The sequence below is a fragment of the Poecilia formosa genome, unplaced genomic scaffold (assembly GCF_000485575.1).
Source record: "Poecilia formosa unplaced genomic scaffold, Poecilia_formosa-5.1.2 Scaffold230, whole genome shotgun sequence".
Classification (NCBI taxonomy): Eukaryota; Metazoa; Chordata; class Actinopteri; order Cyprinodontiformes; family Poeciliidae; genus Poecilia; species Poecilia formosa.
Window position 1 is genome coordinate 462,559 of NW_006800169.1, and position 24,151 is coordinate 486,709.

General features: G+C 39.4%; 1 protein-coding gene across 1 annotated transcript in view; it reads left to right on the top strand.

Moving 5' to 3' along the window:
- Positions 1–22,842, top strand: part of hs2st1a (heparan sulfate 2-O-sulfotransferase 1a) — a 51,587-nt gene extending 28,745 nt beyond the window's left edge. Inside the window, exons 2-7 of the mRNA XM_007568726.2 lie at positions 13,077–13,327; positions 13,449–13,534; positions 14,682–14,820; positions 15,008–15,105; positions 17,713–17,870; positions 19,500–22,842. Coding sequence (XP_007568788.1) covers positions 13,077–13,327; positions 13,449–13,534; positions 14,682–14,820; positions 15,008–15,105; positions 17,713–17,870; positions 19,500–19,723 — 956 coding nt within the window. The 3' untranslated portion in view covers positions 19,724–22,842. The remainder of the gene's footprint in view (positions 1–13,076; positions 13,328–13,448; positions 13,535–14,681; positions 14,821–15,007; positions 15,106–17,712; positions 17,871–19,499) is intronic.
- Positions 22,843–24,151: the final 1,309 nt, after the last annotated feature.

Here is a 24,151-nt window from a genome sequence, read left to right on the forward strand (position 1 = left end):
GGGTAGAATAGTACATTGGTCCAATCTGATGGTTGGAGAGCCTGAACAACAGATTAGAAACAAATAAATATCTTTGTTATTGAGTATTTTGAATTAGAAATTTATTTTGTTGATACTTGACTTTCAATTAAAATGTGATTAATTGCAAGTAATAACAACAGGCCCTCGATCAAAATTTTTAATCCAGTCCCACCACTATTAGAAACTCTTCTAAGAAGTGTTTTTAGGGGCCACATGTGGCAGGCCTCTGCTCCGTCCAGACCAACAAGGAGCCAAGAATCTCTGCTTTTATAGAGCTGCTCATATTTGCAGTAGTTCAAATACTGTTGCTACTTTTAATCCTAAATCTCATAGAAGCCCAAAGGGTCCAGTTATTTTCTTCCATTTTGGCTTCATTTCTGCTTAAAAAACAAAGTACAACACCTTTCATCTGTTTTTGTACAGTTGAGCTGAGATTTAAATCATTTCAGTAGACAATAACGACCAGATATAACCCAATGTGCAAATTACATTTGACAGAGGTACCTCTTTTTTTTTTTTTTTCCTATTGCTCCGGTTTTTTTCTGCCTCAGACGAAGTAAAACGCAGAAACCTCAAATCAAGCCTGGACAAATAACTGGACTGTGGACAGACAGGAAGATTTGCTTGAGCTGTTCAGATTGACAGAAGTTTGACTGTAAAAGCAGAGGGAGGAGATCTTTTCAGTGGAAACAAGAAGCGAGATCCGTTCACAACCTACAGTGACCTCTGGTTGGTTGGTGCGCGGGTGATTTGTCAGAGATACAAACCACAAACTTACGTCTCCAGACTGTTAATGATCTAATGCTAAATCCAGTACATCAGCATTAGATTAGATGGAGGAGCCACTCAGAGACAAAAGGATAAATCTTCTCGGGTGTTTTTGTTTTTTGCAGAACTGCTCTGTGTAACACACTTTTCACTTTGCGAAACAGATTTTTCTCCTGTCCCTCTCACTCAGCATTAGACCCACTGATAGCCGTCGTCTGCTCTGTCTAACAGAGTGTCGAGCTTTCCCCAGACTCCTGTGTATGCATTATTAATTATTTGTTACGGGGCAGTTGGATAAAGAGGAAAGAGTGACAATCTCGTTTGTATCTTTGCAATCCGATCCGCTCTGTTACAACGGAGGTTTGTTGTCACACTTGGAAATAAATCCTTGGAGAGGGGAAAAAAAACAAAACAGAGCGCTCTATTTTAGTTCAAATCCTACTCCATATGCCTTCCTCTGTCTCAAGCTCTTTCATCTTCATTCATCTGTTGATCTGACTGTAGTATTTCACATGATTTTTGCCGAAGGCGTTTAGCAGTGACAGCCATTCCTGCTGGGACTGCTTCTCTTCCTCTTTTTCTACAAAAGAGATTTATTAGCTCTTCTTCAATCATTGCTCACATATTTTCTTTTTACTCCCTGCCAGAGAATGCGTGGCCAGTAGCCTCTGCTTAGTCATGGAGGATGCTTGCCAAGGCGAGAGCAGTTCCAGCCAATCCACTGTGTAACTTGTCAGACCTACCATTTCTGGACAAAGCAGAGGAACGTTAGATCGGTTCGTCCATAAAACCTCGTCGTCTGGTGGCTATTTCCGATGAAGTGGCCTCAACACGCAGTTTCTCTACGATTTCTGTTCGAGCAGACATTACTGGCAGTAAGATAGGAGAAATGTTGAAAGAGAAAGTGGGAAGCAACTTAGGCCATGATTATTATCTTGTCTATCTACACGATACCATATTGGTTGCATTTAGCTGTGTAATCTTGAGCCTATGTAATGGGCTATAGATTTTTGTGCAGAAGCTGAACATAATGACCACATGTCTAATAATGTTTAAGTCGATGCTTGCTGATAAAACATCGACTTACTCTGTTAAAGTGTGGACACTCACTCTAACCCATTCGTAGCAGATCCTAAAGTGCAACGTCAGCAGGATTGCAAAATTCCAGGAATTTTCAAATTTGGAAACTTTTCTTGGAAAATGATGAGACTTTCCGAGGATTAAAGCTACAGTATGTAACTTTTATAAAATACATTGTATCTGGTCAGAAACAACCAGTCAGAGCCAGGAGGAGGGACTTAGCGCTGTCAATCACACTGGTGTACATGCTGCTCAGTGCGCTAACAGTGGAGAAACAACTTGCCGTTTCTCCTCCAGGTTCCATGAAGCTGGATAAACAGGAACACTGTTTATTCACCGTCATCGGTAGCCATGCTAAGTAGCCTAACAATAAAAAAAAGCCCCGGGGGAAGTAAACAAAAGCAAACAAAAAACAAAAGGGAAGAACCGAAGAAAAAAAAAAAGAAGGGGAATGAAAACGCCAAAAACCCCCCCCCGAAAACGGATGGGTGGTTCCGAACCAACCGTGGAATTCCGCAAAAGGCAAAAAGAACAAAAGGGGAAAGCAAAAGAAGCCACGTTTTTCAAAAAACAATTGGCCCCTTTTAAAACGGCAAAAAAAAAAAAAGTTTAAAAAAAAAGGAAAAAAAAAATAAACACGGTGTTTGTAAGAGTTACATATTGCAGCTTTAATGGCAACATATATATTTAGGCTTTTATTTAATTGTTTAAATTCTCAAAATTTTCAGTTTATTTCCATCAATTTTCATCTTTCTCATGAACAGTTTCCAGTTTACAATATTTCCAAAATTCCTCAATTTAGCTTCCAATGGAAAGTTTGAGTAGTTTCCAGAAATATACATGAAATAAGTTTGAGGTCCTCATAGATTTGTACTCTGTTGTTTGTGATTTTACTTTGATTATGATGCGAGCAAATTGCTCGTTTGTTCCCACAAACGTAGCAAATAAACTACTAAAGTACAACGCAAAGAAACAACCAGCACTTACCAAAGGCTCATGCAGGTATGTGTATGTGTAGTCCAAATGTGTGTGAATGTGCTGACTCTGCTCACCATTAGTGATGGTAAAACCCCTTTTCAAAAAGTGAAAAAGTGATGCCAAAGAAGACCAAGTCAAACTGTAAACCTAAGTTGTTTGGGGAGAGATTTGTATTTGGACAGTCAATGACCACAAAGTACCAAAAGTTTCACCAGACTCTTTGTTATAAAATTGCTTAACCCTTGTGCGTGCGAGGACTGAGGCAAACATAGAGGACTATGGCAAATGATACAAGTTTTATGTGTGTGGGGTCAGTTGGAGCCCATTTCTACATACAAGGGTTAAAGGTCTTATTTTGTTCACTTTACCCCCCTATTAGGCTGCAGTAAAACTCTGTATCTCCGAGTGGAACTATAGCCGACTCAAATGCAGTTCCACATTTGGACCCCTGGAAAGTCCAAAAGCACTCAGCATGTTTCCGGCCTTAGGAAATTATTACCTACCATCCACACGGATAGCAGAACCTGATTTCCCATCAGAACATCTCTCAATAACGATTTTAAAAAAATAAACATTGTAAAGAAATCTCCAGAAAGGATCATTTTGTCATTTTTAGTCCATCATCTTGGATCCTGTCATACTGACTAACTCCCAAAATGATTTTCAATGGTGTAATTGTGGTCTGAAGACCCACACTCAGACCCGTTAACCACTTAAAGCTGTCTGAACGCTGTTGTCCCTCGGCTCAAACAAGGGTGTGTTCTGTGCCTTCTCTAAATTGGAAGGAGGCTTTGTTGGTAACAGAGAGGTTCTTGTTTTCAGAGGACTACTTTTGTTGAATATTCAGAAGAAAATTAATAGGGGTTATATTATAAGCAGCCTTTACATGAGTTGTTTGCAAAGAATTCCTGGACAGCAGCGAAGGCAGCACGAATCTATTGGGGATTATAGATGAAAATCAGGCTTTTGACCTTAACAGCGATGCCCTCCAGTTGATGTTATTCACACTTTTTCTGTCAATCTCATTTTTTGCTTCCTCTTTTAAAACCCGCACGTCCATTTAAAAGCATTACAAAGCTTTATAAAGAGCACTTTTCACTCAGGAAGTATTGTGTCACAGCAGTTTTTATGAGGATCTTCAATGCAGTCCTTCTGGGTGGTGTGGACTAAAAAGGGACTGTCTGTGACCTATAATTAAATCTGCGTTTGATTCCACTTCCTTTTATAGCCTATCTTGAGAACCATTTACTCCAATTATCCCATGTGAATTGTTTGTTTCTGTGTTTTCTTTGTGTTTCTGTGTTTCTATCCATCTGTCTGTCAAGGTAGGTATCGATTGGTTGAGCCAGGTAATTATTGATTGACCTAGGTATCAACAGAACTGTATCTATTGACTGAGCTAGATATTGCTTTATTGATTGAGACTTTAATAGATTTTCAATTATGTGTTTCATATTAGCCACCACGTGCCAGTCTGGGACATCTAAAAATAGGCTTTTCCATGTGAACCTAAGAAGATTACAAGAATTCTGCAATTATTTAAAGTCATCTGCTGTCGATAAACGTAGGCAGTAAAATAAAGAAATCTGGAAAGTACATAAAAAGTCACTTGGAATATAATTTTTTTTATTGAATAAAAGAAAATGTAGATATGAACGGACTAAACTGAAAATGTGTGAAATGATGAAGATGTAAAATTAACAGCAGCTTAGGCAGCTTTGGTTGTTTTTAAAAGAGTGATACAATTTGCTTATAGAGCTATTTTAGGAGCAGACAATATTTTTTCTTCCGGTTTGAGATTCAAGCAGAAGTACTAAGTCATTTTTGCAGATATTCATTACATGCAGGCAGCTTTGTGACGTCGCCGTGCAATTAATGTTTGAATAGGGAGTGGGAGTAAGTAAGCTCTTCTTCTTCCCACTCTTTTTCGAGCTACTTTCATTTCCTGATTACGTATAAATAATGAATATATGTTTGCATAGAACTATTTTCTGGTTTAAACCTTTTAAGGAAAGGCGGCACCCTTCTCAATTCTTAATGAAATCTGGAAGCAGAAGCATTTAGCCCCGTTTCTCTGCCAGCAGTGTTTTAAAACCTGATTTCTCTCACACACGTTCCCCTCTCCTCGTCGTGTTTTGCTCAGCTTATGCGGACCTGCATCTCCTCTAACCCTAACCCTAACCCTCCTTTCTTAACTCCGCTGCTAATCCACCCTTAGCTAAATGCATCCAAAGACTAAATTAGAATAATTAAGACTTTCCGAAGTGTGTGTGAACGCTGCAGTGGTGACATAATTGCCCTCCCGCCCCACCCGTTCTGGAAACCTGGCAAAGCAAAACTAGCAAGCTACACCCAGAGGTGTGGGGGATGAAAACTCCATATTTTTTTTTAGAAAAAGATTTTTTACCACAAGTGCGAGCTAGATCTCCTTCCTGCCATCCTCCATTGATTTTGCAATCCGGCGCCGTCCAAGCAGAACCACACAAGCCGTACACCTCAGTCTGCCCCTCATTGCCAATCTCTATTACCCGCCCAGCTCCAGGCCTCGGTTCGTTGAGGCTAAGCCTCTCCGGAGGGGAGAAGGGAGAAGAGGAGAACTGGTGGATGGGAGTGATGATGGATTTATGAGCCGCTTGGAGAAAGGATCATCTTCTCTCTCTCCTTCTTTCCCTCTCTTTTATTATCCCATCAGATCTGGCGTGGGAGCAATAATACATGACGGCCTGTCCCATTTCGGAGATCAAGCTGCGAATGTGAATGATGATTTGAAATTCCAACGTCTAATCAGCGTGAAATTGCTTCAGTAAATATGTTTCAACTACCAGCCCCTCTGTCTTCCGCCCGCCTCTCACTTGGAACGGGACCGGGAGTAATAGGCTTGTAGTTGTCACAGTTTTTAAGACCCGTGTAGGCTGCACGGTTCATAATTAGCTTTTAATGCACGGCAACGGCTAGAGGGGAGGGGAGCTGAGGGAAATGTGGAAAGAAAGGAGCCCCGCTGTGTGGCCATAGTAATTCACACTTTTGTTCCCTAATTAAATGACCTCAGAGGGGAGCTCTGAGCTTAGCTCCGTGTGTGTGTGTGTGTGTGTGTGTGTGTGTGTGTGTGTGTGTGTGTGTGTGTGATATGGGGGTCTTTGGCAAGTGTGTTCAGTCTGGCGATGAATGGAGCACCCACCACAAAGCCAAAGAAGAACTTCTCTCCGCTTGCTTGTTGGTTGTTAGAAATTTGGCAGAACCTGTGTGGTTAACAAGCGCTTTCAGGGCTCCTTTCACATGGTCAGTGGATTTCAGTCAGCAACACGGCAGCCCTCGTGTTTTCTCAGTCCTTCTTACAGAAGGACGGTTTTAAACGTGATGTTTGGTGCGCGCCGTATCTCTTCCGTGCGGTTTCATGTCGTCCACACGGCAGCAGCAACAACTCCTTGTAGGAAATGTGTTCTTCATACACACCTGGAAATACAAACCTGTGCGTGTGTGTGTGTGTGTGTCTGTGTGTGTTTGTCCTATTTATAACAATTTCTGGCATATTTACTAAACTTCTGAAGACCGACTGGCCTTATAGGAATCAAAACCCAGTATATGGAGCTCCTTAGTAGGGCTAGGGAGAATGTTTGGGTTGGGCAAATATGCACTTACTAAATTATGTTTTTGTTTGTTGCTTTATGACAAAGTTCAGTATTTTTGCCTAAAGTTATCTTCATCCACTGAGAACTATGTAAACATGGAAGCACAAGGTAACTGAGACGTCAATCAATGGCCGCCCAGGAAGAATGGCTTGAACTTATCCTGAGTCACTAGCAGTAATTTGAGCTCATAAATCATGAGTGAGGAGCAGGAAGTCAGAAGAAATGTTGTCTGAGAGCTGCATCTTGGAGACTTAACAAGCCAGCACCTGCAGTAACCTGCAAAAATAAAAATAAAAAATGGCTACAGTGGTGAAATGAAACTCTGACAGCATAAGTTTTGTTCCAGGCAAGACAGAATTGTTATTCTGCTGCACAAAGGCATTTGACAACTGTGCCACCAGTTTACTTTATATCAGTAAGCCATGCTGTTGTTGTCTTGTATATAGTAGCACTGGATGGAAGCAGCTGAGCAGTTTTCTGGGATTAAAATACATTGGAAAAATTAAAAGCCTTGGCAACCAAACCTTCGTGGGAAGAAAAACATAAGCTACCCCTAAATATATCCTACAGACAACATGGTTTGTGTATATTGTGCTCAGTGTTTCAGAAGAGAGGATTTAGATTGGGTTTAGACACTTTCTCTTCATTACAGGGTAAAGGGTCTGGGATAAGAGCCAAGACTACAGGATTTTTTTGGAGCAGGCTGTAGCAAAGATGTAGAATGTGTTCAATGGATTAAAAAAAAACAACCAGAAGAAAACACAGCTTGAAAGGCGTAAAGTGGTACATTTGCACTAAATGTTCCCAGAGAGCTATTAGCTTTGTCATATTTTAAACTAGTGTCACTAAACAAGAAAACACTGAACAAAACTTGGACCTGATAATTCTTAGTTTAGCAAATTCCATTATATCTTTGAGGCTTAAGATATAGTCGTGTGATCATATATAAAAATTTTTCTATATTCCCTTCAGTTGCAAAGCAAAGACAAAATGATAACAATCTAGACCAGAGTTAGTGCTGTTAGCATTATGCTAACATCATATCCAAGTCTTGCATGTTTAAAGACAGAAAACAAAAAGGTTGTTAAGCCGTCTTCTTCCTCTGACTTAAATTATTAGCACCTTAGTAATACTGAAAATAGCAAACCTGGAGTCTTCACTCAGTAACAACATCCACACTGAAGAGTGTTGTTACCACAATTGACATAGCCTTTACTGATCTGAAAAAAGGATCAGATTTTTCAGTTTGTCTGTCTGGTCAAGGCAACCGGAGCTAAAAATCATCTGATTCCAGTCACCAGCCACCCAATGAGTGCGTCTTCATTTACTGTTTGAATATGAAATGGATCAGAAGAAGATTTTTTAAAATATGACCACGATACTCTGAATTAGGTGTCTCATTGTTTACTAGAGTGATTTTTAAATGTACATTATGGGAATTGTACATTCCCATAATGTACAATTCCCATAAATGCAGTGATTTACCATTTAAATCACTGCATGGATTTACATGGTACATGTTGGAATAACCTAAGCGTTTGCTAATTCTCCTCGTATGGCTAAAGGTGGGAAATGTTTACAGGATGTGGAGAAGAGGAAAGTAGACTGCGTTCCTTCAAGCACCTGCTACTCTGTGCCACTCTGAAGCGTGTGACGTTGATGACTTGTATTGTCACGGACCGCTGGTTCTGCGGTACTCTGTGTACCCTCTCTGTTCCGGATCGAAATATTCCAAAGATGTCACTTGATCTGAGGCGATAAGGTTCCAACATAGCAACTGTTACTGCTGTTGATGTTGGCCGAGGCGAACCCTCCGTCGTCACGTGAACACATGTCTCAATCTAGTTGTTGTGCATGCTGATGAACCCTTCGTCCATCACCAGCAGCTGGCCCGTCTCCACTCCACTGTACCCGATGTCCAGCGGACACAAGCGAGTGGAAGTGAAACCCGATCCCGCCTCGTAAACAGCTGCATGGGGCTGTGTAGCTCAGGAGGGCACTTCATGTACATATACTCACAATGAGGAAAAAAGTGGAACCCCAAATAAAATTTTATTCGTAAAACTATGCAGGCCTGTCCAGGACAGGCCTGTGCCCCTTGCGCAAGGCACTGCTTCAAATCAGCACTCCATTTGGAGCTCCCACGGGTATTAGGCGCTCTGGTGTTGCTGCCTTCTCTCTTCACACACTCACACAAACTTCCTCTCCCTACATCCTTCCTGCGGAGCGTTCGTTGTCTTTGTCAACGGCCGTCAATCTGGAAGCAAATTTTGGCAAAGAAAAGCCGGAGGGCGTCAAAGGCCAGGCCTTCTTTGTGTTGCGTCTATTCACACCGAGGCACCGGAGTCTGGCTCCTCTGCAGTCTCACATAGTGTTTGGGAGGCAATAACCCCAGTAAAACCTCTGCACTCCTTATTTAAGGGGCATTGATGTCCTGTAAACGTCCAGTTAGCTATCAAATAACTGTATCTTTACGTCTAACTGCCAACCTCCAGCCCTTAAACCTGTCAGCTTCAGGGCTGCACCTCTAACACTTATTAGTGTTAATTTGGGTTATTAATACCGAGGCAATTCGCAACAAACATCTCAAGGCACATAAAAAAAAACCCATCATGCTCAGTCAAGTTTAGTTTATTAATCAAATTGGCACTGTACCGAGTCACTGATTTGCAGCTTTCACTCTTCCTGGACGAGCATGTAGAGCTTTGCATTGTGTCGTTGACAGGCCATTGTACAAATAAAGTTCTAAAAAGTGTGCTGTGGGTTTGTTTTCAACCCTCCTGACTCAAAACCTGTTAGAACCGCCTGGCACTGCAGTTACAGTCATGTAGGGTTTGTCTCTAGTGAATTTAAATGATACAGATTTGACTTACTCTTTGCAAATTAGCTCAAGTTGAATTAGAAGGAATAAAATCAATTTCCAAGTCTCAGTTGGTTTTAATTTTGGACTTTGATTAGGGCAGTGGTCCAAAATCACCAAAATAAGAATGCCCAAGGGCCACAATTATTATTCTTTTAATCGACAGTGGAAAAATAAATTTCTTACTACATGTTTTAAAACTTTTATCTGTTAATTAATATTTAGTATGTTGTATATTGAAGATTTTCATGAAGCAAGCAAAGTATTGAATTGTTTATAGTAAATGAATTTCCCAAATATCCTGGATTTTTTTTATGTTTTGCCCTTTTTTATAGTTTTATCAGTTTGTGGTTTGGGGATTGAAATAATAATAATAAAAAAAAGCTGTAGCATGATTTATAAAAGAGGAAAAAGTTTTTTATTTTAGGAAAATCTTATTTGTCAGTAAAACTCATATCCTAATACATGCGTCAAACTTAAGGGCTGGGGGTTGAATCCGGCCTGGAATAAGTTTAATGTGGCCCTCACATGAACAGAACCTTCAAAATAAGACTTGTGTGCTTAATTTTTTTAAGACACTTTTATCCGTAGACCACCAAATTACATCAGTGTGAAAAGATGTTCAGTATCATTCAACATGGAGAATAATGATTGAATGCATAGAAAACTATTTGTTGATATTTTAACAGTTTTTAATGGGTAGCTTTATCAGTGCATTCTGCCACAATGGGCCCTTTGAGGACATTCATGATCCTCAAAGGATCACGCCGGAAAATGAAAATGAGTTCCCGGCTTTTGAACTGCCGCCTCAGTCTCAAGTCTTTTTGTTGCTCCTAACAGATTGTCTTCCTGGATTTCCCTGTATGTAGCTCCATCCATCTTGTCATGAACCCTGGCAAACTTCCCAACCCCTGCTGAAGAACAGCAACCCCTACAGCACAACGGCTCACTTTTGATCTGTGTGTTCAGGGTGATGTGCAGTATCAGTTCCATGTGCCGCAAAACGTTTTGCATGTGAGTCAATAAGGTTAATTTCTTCTAGTATCTTCTTCAATATGATTGCTTTTGTCCCATGGATGAGTTCTGGTACACATTACACCGGCCTTTCTATGTTGTTTTTTTTTTTTCCAACAGTGGCTAATGGATGTCCTGCCAACATATGCTGCTGATAATGTTTAATGCTTGGGATGTTATTTAGCTTGGTCTTCATGATGCTGTTTGTTTGCCAACAAACCTCTTAGAACGTCACAGAACAGTTGAATTAAGCCCAGATTATTCGGAGGTGGGCTATAATACCTAATGAGGTCACTTTTATAAGTCATTTCTCGCACTGGACTTTATTTAGAGTCCATTTTAAACACCATATGACCTTTCACCTCAGAGTTCTGCACTACGTTCTGCTGGACTGCATTATAAAAATGCAATAAAACTCGAGCAAGTTTATGGCTGCAATGTGAGGAGAAAAACTGGAAAGTCCAAGAGACAAGAATGCTTTTTTCATCGTCTCGTCCTTTTACATCACTATAAATCCAAATATTGGATTGTTTGTTTATGTGACTGATCACAGAGCCATCTACATAATTACTGGGATGCGGTACATAAGGATTAAACAAGTTGTTTGTAGAAAGATTAACTAATAATCCCGTTGACGACATTTTTCATTCCACTTGCAACGCACGGCACAAGTTTTAGCTTTGCTACGCACGGACAGGGACGATGCCGAATTAAATGAAAATCCATTTTTAATGAAGTTACGGCTCTAGTCTCTCTCAGAGCTGTGTTATTGATCACAGTCACTGAGTGCTGCATCAGTGAGTGGATCAGATTTAAACTTAAGCTTAGATTTGTAGCTCATACAGTCTGGATCAGCTGCAGCTGTCTGATTGATTTTTTTTTTTATTTTTAGGCAGACCTTTGAAGACTGCAACATGCAGACAAAATGCGACAAAAGACAAACACGTGGATGAGTTTCTCTAGATTTTGTTGGGACATTAGTCCTTTAGTCCTGGACATGTTCTTCTTGTGATAAAAGGCTGACTTTGTAAGTGTCTTTATGTGTCTCCGAAGGTGCAGTCTTGTCCTCCCTGGGAACAATCCAGCTAAATCTAAGCAGCGTCTCAGGACCAAAGTACACCTTTCAGTTTGTAGAGCCAGCGTCAGCAGCAGTAGTTCCTGTAAATGTCCACCACTTTGGTTTGTTAGACAATTGTATATGCATATGTGTCGTATCCAAAGCTTTTCAGCTCAGCCTAGTTTCAGGCTTTAACTGGACCTTTGTAACGTCATACTTCTTTGCTTTCCCTTTCGTTCTGCTGTTTGGGTTCACTGTTCTGCTGCATGGCCTGGTTCAGAATCAGCGGGATGGCCTCCCATCTGACTCTAGAAAACTTTGGGATTTATAAGTGATATTTCTTTTCATGATGCTGCAGCTCAAAACAAGCCCACATTATCCTTCCTGTTTGTTCTGGTGTCCTGAATTTGGGTTTAATCCACATGTGGTTCTCCGTATTCTAGTCAAACGTTGGTTCCATCAATCCAGCGGGCATTATAGGTTGAGTTTTTTTTGTTTGTTTCTTTGTTTCTTCCAGGGGGGCTTTCTTCTGGCCATTTTTCCTCTGTTATGAACTTTACACTCTGAGACCTTAAATAAAACTTGTGGGGGGTTTTTTTATGGCCTTATAATCTTTTTTTAGATCAATGCTTTCCTTCGCCACATGGTTTTGTCACTAGCCTGATTAATATATCTACAAACTGTCTCCACATTAGCTTTTACAGAGGCCATCCTGCTTTCTGATGATCAGCCGATCAATGGTTTCCAATCAGCAAGACCTGGCTGCTTCTCTTTTATCAACAGTGACTTACTGTGCAGGATTTTAAATGTGACGTGCCGTTGGTAAAGTTAACATTGAAAAAATTAACAGCAATAATTTGTTTTACTGCACCCCTCACAACAATGGATGGATTTGAAATGAGCACCCATTTGAGAAATGGCTGTTCATTTTTCAAGGCCAGAATTCTAAACTAAATATTTAATTTGGAGCTAAATATTTAGTTTGTAGATTAAATATTTAACTTCCCATTTAAATATTTAGTTCGAAAGATAAATATGTATCTTCAATATATAAATATGTATTTTTCCAAAGTAAACATTTAATTTTCAAACTAAATATTTATTTTCCGAACGAAGTACTTAACTTGTCAACTAAATATTTAGGTCCAAGAAAAGGTTTTTGTCCTACCGCTTAGCTGATGTTGCATATCAAAACATAAGCTGGGTTTTGTGACCTCTGTAATCCGCTGCTCACTAATTTAATTTTTTGTTAGAAACCTAAATATTTAGCTAGCTTTCTGAATATTTAGTTTGGAAAATAAATATTTAATATATTTTTTAAACTAAATAGTTTGGAACAAAATTTTCAGTTAGTAAAATAAACATTTAATTTGGAGCTAGTTTGAAAACTAAACATTTAGCTTAGACTTAACAATTTAGCCTGGGACTAAATATTTAATTTGAAAACTAAATATTTAGTTCGGAACTCTAAATGTATGAATAAAATGGTGGAAAATATGACGTTGAAAAATCAATAAGCACATTCATTTTCTTTCCGACAGGCTAAATAAACCGAATTATTGATGTTAATTTTTTCACTGTGTAACTTTACAAACGGCGGCCCACGCGTAAAGTATCAGAATCAGATGAATCCTGTGAGGCTTCATCAGGTTTCCTGTTGTTCCCGCAGAGCGAGCCATCGCCCGGCACGAGGTGCGGGAGATCGAGCAGCGGCACACGCAGGACGGCCTGAGGGAGCGCGAGGCGGCGGCCGCACTGACCAACAGCGAGGACGACTTGGTCATCATCTACAACCGCGTGCCCAAGACCGCCAGCACCTCCTTCACCAACATTGCCTACGACCTGTGCGGGAAGAACCACTACCATGTGCTGCACATCAACACCACCAAAAACAACCCCGTCATGTCCATACAGGACCAGGTAGACAGACAGACAGACTCTGGTTTAATACAGTGTGACAGACAGACAGACAGACTCTGGTTTAATACAGTGTGACAGACAGACAGGCTCTGGCGTAATCAGCATTTTCTGGTGTGTTCAGGTGCGGTTTGTAAAGAACGTGACTGAATGGAGGGAAATGAAGCCTGCGTTTTACCACGGACACGTCTCCTTCCTGGATTTTACCAAGTAAAGAAATCATTTCTGTTCATGTTTATGATGGCAGGCTGATTATATACTAGGAAATCCAACCTGCTGACCGTTTGGGTCTTTTACTCCCCCTAGTGGTCACTTAGGGATCCAAGCTTCAAACTGTGAATGGGGGCATGCTCGTCCCATTAATTTGGAATATCATGAAAATGTTGTTGCAATAGTTCAGTTTAAAGAGTGAAAGTAAATAATCAGATATAAACTCATTACACACAAAGACATGTGTTTACTTGACAATGCCCGGCTGGATTCACCAATCAGAGATTAGGACATGTTCATGCTGGATTTTGGTAAAGCAGACACGTTCCAAATCTTGTTGGAAAATGAAACCTGCGTCCCCAGAAAGCTTGTCAGCAGAAGGAAGCATGAAGTTCTCTAAAATGTCCTGCTAGCCGACTGTGTTGACTGTGAAGTTAAGAAAACCCAGAGGACCAGAACCAGGAAATGACATGGTGACCCAAAATATAACTGATTATGGAATAGTCACACTGGACTGAAAGCAACATGGATTCTGAGCCTCTCTACGTTTCCTTCAGACTCTGGAATCTTCATTTCTAAACAAAATGCAAACTTTATTTCCATCTAAAAATAAAATGGACTTTGGACCACTGAGCAAACAGTCCAATCTTTAGCTATTTCTGGTTCAGCTGTGGCTTCACACACCTGAGCTAGCTTCACAGGTTTGGACAAATATGTAAAACAAAACAACTTTCATTTAATTCAGTCAGTGCAGTTAGGAGTAGAACAGCCAGTGTGAAATAAATAATAAAGAAACTGAAATTGACAAAAACAACAGATTGACTAGGTTGGTCAGACATGTAAAATAAACTCCAACAAATGGTTCAGAAAGTGCAATTAGGAATTCTAAACATTTAAATTAAATAATAAAGCATGACGTTGCTCTGAGTACAAAGCATAAAAATAGACTGAATAGATCTGTCTTTATTTATTGGGCACAGCGTCACAATACCCCATATAGATTTTTTTTCAATATCTGGACCGATACAGACATTAACATGGGATTGGTGCATCTGTACTTCAAATTTTACATTTCTTGTTCCCCATGGTAAAATTGGTTTTACTCTCGAGCTTCTTCCAGTTGCCTGACTCAGTGAATCCTCCTCAGGTTTGGAGTGAAGAGGAAGCCCATCTACATTAACCTGATCAGAGACCCCATCGAGAGGCTGGTGTCTTATTATTACTTCCTGCGGTTTGGGGACGACTACAGACCCGGCCTGAGGCGCAGGAAACAAGGAGACAAGAAGGTAAAAAAAAAAAAAAACATGCCAACATTCCCCTCTGAAGCCTGCTTCCTCTCTGTTCCACTTTTCTGCTGAGTCATATTGATGTCAGATGATGCTCTGAATGCATGTTTGGACATAGATAATTAAGAAAGGGTCAAAAAGATGCACGGCTTTGTCCCCTGATGTGTTTTGTGCGTATTTGTTTCAGACGTTTGATGAGTGCGTGTCAGCCGGCGGATCGGACTGTGCTCCTGAGAAACTCTGGCTCCAGATCCCCTTTTTCTGCGGTCACTATTCTGAATGCTGGTAAGAGTTCCAGTTTCACTCTTTATTCCTCTTTGACAGCAAACATTCTGTTTATCGTTCAGTGGAAACACTGGACATTAATAACTCTTAGACTAAACTCAACCTGAGGCTAGTACAGCTGAAACCAGATATTCAGCTGTACACTGTGAAAACGACCAGCTTTTTCTCCTCACTGTCTGACATTAAATCAGAGTAAAGGCGTCCTGTCTTTGGTTAGTTAGGATTACCAACTTTATCGCTAATTGTAAAATGTTGAAACATTAAAGGACATATTATGTAAAGTCAACTTTTTTGGACTTTACATCATTTTATAATGTTATTCCCTAATCATACCTGGAGTTTTGCCCCTGCAAGTCCCCCCTCAGCTCCTTCAGACTAGCCAGCAGCAATTAGCAAACACCTGGTGGAGTACTGCCCCTTTAAGAGTTTTTATGAAGTTCACATATTAGGATAAGTTAACTGGACGAACACTAGGATGTAGTAGTTCAAGGGAACTACTCAAACTTTCTGTTTCTTTGTGTGACAACATGGAAAATCAAAAGAGAGTCGTGGACCTCCATGTCCATCAACAACAATGAAAAAATACTATACTGAAAATGGAAAAATAAATAAATAAAAACAGTTTCAGCACTTAATTATACTACTTCTTTATTTGTGTCTCCTACAAATGAGCAGTTTGAAGTGAATATTTTTATAGTGAAATGTCCAGATTTTTTATAAAACGAACTGGAGAAAAGAATCCTGCAATTTGAGCTTAGAAGTATGGATTACTGAATATGTCTGGGTAGCACTGAAAACTGTTATAGGAGAAAAAAGCAAAATGTATGTCATGATGTCATTTTTGTTGACCGATGTCAAATAGTAATAGTTGGTGAATACATCCTGAAAGCAGCCACACTCGACAAAACAATCTCCACATTCTACCCTGTGGCACACGCTGACATTTTCCTTTACTCCAGTTGACTGTGAATGTTACTTTATTTGATGTGAATTCTGCATTATGCTTTTTTGTAGTCAGCAGTGTATTTATTTGGGATGGAACCAAAACTGTGCTCAAGAAATAAACACATCCAGCTGAAACTAGAAGTTTACATACAGCAAATAAAAATACACACGCATATTTTTTTTCTCCCTGTCTGAAGTGAAATCAGACCAAACCTCCCTTGTTTTAGGTCAGTCAGAAGTACCAAAATTATTTATATTTTCTAAATGTTAGAAAACTTTTATTGAGAACTTTTGTAACTTTCTTCGAATTCCGAAGTTTACATGCATTTGGTCAGCATCAGGGATTTAAACTGTATGACTTAACTGATGTAAACTTCTAAATTCAAAGAAAGTTACAAAAAAAATGTGTAAAAATCTTCTCAATAAGTTTTCCAACATTTAGCAAATAGAAATGTTTGGTCATTTTGACTGATCTAAGGTGAGAGAAGTTTGTGGTCTGTTTTAACTTCAGACAGTGTGTGTGTGTGTGTGTGTGTGTGTGTGTGTGTGTGCGTGCGTGCGTGCGTGCGTGCGTCCTTCTTTGTAATACCTTGTGGGGACTATTTTCCTGACATATACTACGTTGTGGGGACCAATTGCTCCTCGTGGGGACCGGAGCCTGGTCCCCACGAGGGGAAACCCTGTTTTTGGGTCAGGGGTCAGAGTTAGGGCTAAGGTCTGAATTGAGTTTTGGTTAGGGTTAGGTATGTGATGGTTAGGGTTAGGAAAAGGGTGTGTGTGTGTGTGTGGGTGTGTGTGTGTGCGTGTGTGTGTGTGTGTGTGTGTGTGTATGTAATTTTTATTTGATTATTCTGATTTCAGCTGTATAGACATATGGATAATAATGCAAATTTTAACGATGCAGATAAAAATTAAGTAATATAAATATTTTAGTAAGACCAGTGTTTAGTCTTTTTTTCACAATCATAAAACATTTTGGTTGTTTTATTTAATGAATAAAATTACCAATTACCACATTACCATTGTCTAATTTAAGAATAAACATCGATCTTTGAACATTTTTACCAGCTACTATAAGATGCTTCCTAATTTTTCCACTTCTTTTACATTTCTGTTTTTTTTCTGCTTCCTTGCTTTAAAAAGGACAAGATAAATGTTTCGTACATATATATTTTTTTCTCTATCGTTTTGTTATTTAACTTGTAAAATAGTTTCTAAGCAGCAGCTTTGTCAGCTTTATCCTCCCAGGATCTTTCAGTACTTTCACCTTTGACCTCATCTCTCTATTTATGTAACCATCTCACCTTTGGCATTGCTTTTATTCCTGCTCTGACTCTCTGACACCTTTTACTCTCTTCTCTACAGAACAGGATGGAAAGCTGAAACAAACTGAGAAACATCTGAAAAGCAGCTGTTTTTTTCCTCAGCCTCCATTTTGTCCTCTGGGCTCACAACACACTCTTAGCTTCATCTCTCTCGACGCATGTGTTGGTGGCGTCTCACTCCTGATATGTTCCTATCCGCAGCGTCATCCCTCCCCTCCATCCCTGCTCCTATAACTGCATATTTTTATTTTTATAGTTGTGTGAGCAACAACCGGAACAGAAATGGTCTTATCTTGCTTTTCTCCCTGTCAACCCAAACAAAACTTGATGTGTGCAGGAATGTGGGCAGCCAGTGGGCGCTGGAGCAGGCCAAATACAACCTGGTGAATGAGTACATGCTGGTGGGAGTCACCGAGGAGCTGGAGGACTTTGTGATGATGCTGGAGGCTGCGTTGCCACGGTTCTTCAGAGGAGCCACAGAGCTGTACAAAACGGGTAGCGCAAGTTTTACTCTGTCGTTAAATCCTGGTATCGTCTCTACCCCTTTTGCTGGAATAAACAACTATCATAGTTTTTTTTTTCTTTTTAATCTAACTGGAGGGAAAAAATCCCAATCTTAAATATTTAATCAAATAGCCAGACTTCAAAAGGACAGATTCTTAAGATGCAGCGGGAGAAACTCCTAACTCATTCCAGAGAGCATTTCTACATACATTATGATGTCACCTTCCTCCAATGGCATAAGTCTTCCCTCTCCTAGCTCCCCCCCCAAAAAAAATATGAGTATATAAAATATTCTGGAAAAAATTAAGAGACCACTCAAAATTCTCTGATTTTACTTTTTATAGGTATATATCTGAGTAAAACGAACATTGTTCTTTTGTTCTATGAGGTACTGACAACATGTCTCTGAAATTCCAAGCAAAAATTTAGTTTTAATTTGCAGAAAATGAAAAATGGTCAAAATAATGAAAAAGATGCAAAGAAAACAAGTTAATATTCATTCAGAAACAACAATGCTAATGTTTTAACTCAGGAAGAGTTCAGACATTAATATTTGGTGGAATAACCAGGAGGTTTTCAATGGGGTTCAGTGCAGTGAGCTCTGAAATTTTTTTCCAGAGTTGTACTTTCACCCAACAACTCCGTAACCGTAGTAACCCACCTCACCCGGTGAAGTTGGCTGGTTCTGTTCCGTTGACGTCTGTGGAGGAGATGATGATGATGATGATGATGATGATGATGATGCAAAGAAAGATTTTACATAAATTCAAGAAAATTATGGACAACCCTGACAATCTTTGTGAGATAGTTTTTAAAAACAATTTCAGTCAGAGGCTTCTTCATATTCACTGTTATACAGGCAGCTACAGGAGATCTTTCTTGCCCACAGTCATCACCATTTACAGTAACTCTTTGAAGAATTTGAATCAATATGAGTTACAACAACATTTAATTTCCCTTTGGGATCAATATTTACTGAATCACCATTTGATTCCATCAATAAATGTTTTTTTCCTGATATATTCCACAGCTAAATGTGTTCTGACCAGTTATTAGTGTGTTGCCTTTTTGTGGCCAGGTAATGTATTTAATGTTGAAGTGGAAGGAAAATGTTTAATAATTTACCACATTAATTACTCAACATTCTTTAAATTACAGTTTATTCAGACCCCTTTTACTGTGATATGCCTTCAGAATTTAACTTGTTAGAAACTGAGTCCCTCTGTGTGTAATTTGAGTAATTCAGTCATTTCTCAGACAATAGAAATAAATCAGGTAAATCGGAGGTTTTAATGGTGGATAGGTTAGAAAATAATATCCTAACTTGTGAAATTGACAGAGAACGGCATGACCATCTACCCAAAACTGAGAATCTGTCAACACAGTGACTTTTATTTCCACAATTCTTTTCCTTCTTGGTTAGAAAAAAGCCTCACAAACTGTAAACGAAACACAGCAAACATGTGGAAAAAGTTGCAAAAAATTAAAGTGAACTTTTTAAACCTTCTAACACATCACTCTGAGCGCACCACTCCTGGTTTAGTCGGGAAAGGCAAACTAACTAAAAACACAGCAAAAAAAAAAAAACAGACACCTAACTTGTATCTTCTCGTCTTAAAGGAAAGAAATCCCACTTGAGGAGGACCAGTGAGAAAAAGCCACCCACTAAGGAATCCATCGCCAAGCTGCAGCAGTCGGCCATCTGGAAGATGGAGAACGACTTCTATGAGTTTGCGCTGGAGCAGTTCCAGTTCGTCAGAGCCCACGCTGTCAGAGAAAAGGATGGGGAACTCTACATGCTGGCTCAAAATTTCTTCTATGAGAAAATCTATCCCAAAAACTGAAGAGGGGACTCTCAGAAGAGCGATTTTAGAGTCTCCTGTGTGTTTTAAGCTGACTCATTCTGAGGAAACGGAAGCGGAGAGAAAATCTAGCAAGCCATTGATTTGCTAGATTTGTAATGGAGGACTTAACGTGGCTCTGCTATGTGACGGGTCTGTCTCTGGCTCGGCTGGCTGGTTGGGGAGCTTGTATTTCATCAGCAGGTTATCCTCTGCAGCTTCTCCACTCTGTTTTCCTTCTAAACAAAATCAGAGGAGCCCTGACTGGACCATGGATCCGGTTTGGACCTGGCTCTTCACTTAACCTGAGGGGGGGGAAAAAAATCACTGGCTCTGTACTGTTTGATTGTGTTTGGTTGTATTTTAGCTCTTTACAATGATTTATTGTTCATATGTGAGGACTGACATTTTCCACAGTGAGATGACATCTACATGCCTCACCACAGTGACTAACTTAAAGAGACAGTAACAGTAAAAAGCTGAATACTTTCTTAAACCTAAAGAACATTTGTCTGGGTTTATTTTGTTTGTTTTATTGGACTATTTACTGGGCCAGGTGTGTGTGTTTTATACTTTACTTGATGTGTGACTCTTGTAAATGAAGGATGCTTTTACACTTAATGTTACTGGAGTGTGTCAGAACATTACAATTTCTCTAAACATTTCAATCCATTTCGTTCTCGCACAGTGGGTCGTATAACTTGTAGAGATGCACCAATCAGCGGTCTGGGGCCGATTCACGATCAACAATTTTATTTTATTTATTTATTTTTTTTAAGATTTTGTTGGCTCTAGTGGCCTTTATTTAGCAGTTGTCAGACAGGAAAGAATGTTACGAGAGAGGGAAGACATGCAGCAAAGGTCATCGAACTAAGGCCTCCATACCTGGGTCACACTTTACCGCTGAGCCCCATCAGCAATTTTTGTAAATTGTTTTGACCTGCAAGTACCAATTTTGGTCTGATTTTCTTTATGAACTACTTAGAACTACTTTTTTTTAACAGCGTTCAAATTAGTTTGCATATAAAAAAGACTGGAAAGGTCGCTAATTATTTATGTTCAGAGCAGAGGTGATGTCACACTGTGTGTGTGAGACAGAGAAAGAAGTCGCTGTAAAGCAGGATTTTGTCAGCCACAAACAGACAAAAGGGATTACGGAGGGATTTGAATTCTTTTGGCTGTGTTTTGTTAGCCATCAGCATGGTTAGCTTAGTTAGCTTTGCTAGGTTAAAAAGGAGTGTCGGTGTGTATTCAGTACATTATTTGTGAAACTACAGCACAACACAATCATCTTCTCAAATATTTTGATCTGTATTGATGCTTTTCTGGAGCAACAGTGGAATGCTTTGCTTTGTTAGGTTTGCAAACGATTAGTGCATGATATCACCTTAAATGACAATAGTTAATCGTTATTTGTTCTTATCAATTAGGGAATTGGCTATTCCTATTGGAAATATTTGCCAGCATCAAATTAAATTAAGATTGATTTATATTTAAGAACAACTGCTGTTGGTCAAAGTGCTGCACACAAAAATAACAAATAATTTAAACAGAAAAATAAGATACGACAAGCACGGTACCAGTGAAACCATCAGCACCCAGTGAGGTCTGGCTCTGTGTTGCCGCAGTCTGAATGACCGGCTGGCAGGAGATAGTTTTTCTGTTTTTAAAAAGCCGCTTGCTCTCTTTTGTGCTTCCTCCATTTCAAAACATCTCAATGCTTCTGTGAAAAAAGCTAAATTTTGAGTCTTCTTCCCTCCACACTTCTTCCCTTCAGCACTGAAGAACGTTGCTGTCAGTGGAATCTTTCAGATTTCAAGGCTTCTGACCACCAACTGGTCACCAGCCAATTTCTCTGTGCATCTCTAAAGTAACTTATGATTATATTTAATTTTGAGCATTTCTTGTCTAGGATCACCCCTCAGCCAACATTTTGTTTGTGATGTGGCTGAAATTTAAAGTGACTAAAAATTTGCTTCTTTCTTTTTTCTTTTCCTTTTTTTCTCCTACAGCTTGGCAGGAACTTGATGTAAATTTTTTTTGTTATCAATCTATTTCATTGTAGAAACATCTCCTGGCATAAAAATATGGACCCTATAATCACAGGTTAATCATCAGCAAAATAAATAAATAAAATAAAGCAGAAAAAATTACATTAAGCATTAGAAAAAAAAATATATTGTTGTTATTAAATTGATTTTTTTTTAATCAAGCAGAACAATGAATTATGGAATCACTCAATTTTGAGGAATAAATTATGGAATTACAATCTGATGCCACAACTTTCACCTTTTCTATGTGTTTGAGCTTTAGTTTGCCCTGCCCCTTCTCCCAAATTTCACCATGTCTGGATCAAACTGCTGTTACTGGTGCTGATATTCTGAGTAGGAGGATGGGCCCCAAATCAAGTTCTGCTTAAGGCCCCATATAACTTTGGGCCGGCCCTGATTGGAGCAATTATTTGATTACTTTTTTAGATTGAATGATGGCACATTTAGACCTCTATAAGCCAAATCATGAATTAATTATTTTGTGTCATACCTGTATTTTATTTTTTGCTGCTGCAAAGTAAAACAACATTTACTCTCTTTAGTTGTATTTTCTATGTTGTTTTTGCCTGAATTTGTAGAGAACTACAGCAGAGAAATGTCATTTCCACTGGAAGCTGGAAACAAAGCAGGACCTTTGTAATGTAAGGTATCTTTTAACCATAAAAGCTTGTTTCACCATGCCATCTTCAAAAATGTTTACTATAGGAGATTATGTTACCAAGGCAACAAACATTATATACAGATTACCAGCAGATTTTTAAATCTCACTCCGATGCTCAGCTGATTAGCACTGCATAAACCCGATCGTTTTTAGAATAAACTAGCCACACAAAGAGGATAACATGTTTATCTGTGAGTTTAGCTTGTGTCACATTATGGACACATAATGCCACATTATGTACTTAAAGGACTGCGGACTGATCAGCTGTAGAATCCATTCGGTTTTGTGTGCCTTTTCTCCGGTTCTCATTGCTTTGCAGCGTTGTGTGAAGGGACAGAAATACAACACTGGCTGTCGTGTGTTTTTAATTTGGTTCTGACAAAAAAAAAATACACAAAAGACTTTCATGAGATTCTGTGTTGTTTTAATTATTTTCTTATTCCATGCAAATGTCTGTGCTCCAGCGCCAGTTTCTACATAGCCGGGATTAGACAGATAGAAAGCCACTAGGGTGGCTGATCCAATACAAGACTCATGTCCTTCAGCGATAACAAGCTGCCATGCAAGCTCCTGTGTGTGTGTGTGTGTGTGTGTGTGTGTGTGTGTGTGTGTGTGTGTGTGTACGTGTGTACTTATTACTTGTTATTTCCACTTCAGTTGTTTGAGAGCTCTTCAGATCTGTAGAAAGGTCGCTGCAATCTTCAAAAGTACAGAATTTGATATCAAGTCTGGGTAAGTATAGAAGAATGAATATTACACATGGGAAGGAGGATAGTTTAAAGATTCAGATTTTGTCCTTTTATTTCATCAGATAAAAGATCAGAATCTGAATTCTAATGAATTTTCTCATCAGAAACCAGTGATAGAAAAAAAAACTTGAGTACTTATTTGCCATTTCTGTATTGTGTGCTCATAAACCATAGTAAAATTTTTTTAATTTGGCTAGATTATTTTCTAGCCAAATAAAATTTATACATTTTTTTTTATTTTATAAATTTTATTTGGCTAGAAAAATAATCTAGCCAAATTAAACATTTTTACTATGGTGTATATATATATATATAAAAAATTCCCCTCTCACCCTCCGTGGGTGGTCTCTTTCATCCTCTGAGCTCGGGTCCTCTTCCAGAGGCCTGGGAGCTTGAGGGTTCTGCGCAGTATCTTGGCTGTGCCTAGAACTGCACATTTCTGGACTGAGATGTCTGATGTTGTTCCTGGGATCTGTTTTAGCCACTGCTCCAGTCACCCCCAAACTGGAGCCACTGCTCGGGGCCCTGGGGCCCTCGGGGCCCCGATGACCACAGGCACCACTGTTGTTTGTTTTTAAGAGTCATGGATAAATTCTTAGATTTTTGTCTTCAACATGATTATTTTCTACATGTTTCATACTCTGGTTAGGTCTGCCGCTATGTACATGCAGAATATTCCCCCACAGAGAAGCTGTAGCTGATCCATCATGAATGGCAGACTCTAAATTTGACCCATGTTCACGTGAGAGGAGTCAGCTCAGGTCAGGAGAAGTTTATACGAGCCTCTGCTGCTGCTGCTGATCAGAGGTTCTCTTCGTTGCTCTCAGATAATCCCTGAACAGACATCATCAGCTATTGGACTCATCCCCATAATCTCAGATCTCTCTCTCGTTACGGCATCCCCGTTTTGACCCTTTGACCCAAATAAACAAAAACAGTGCACTTCCTCCACTTCTTCTCTGGAGAAGCT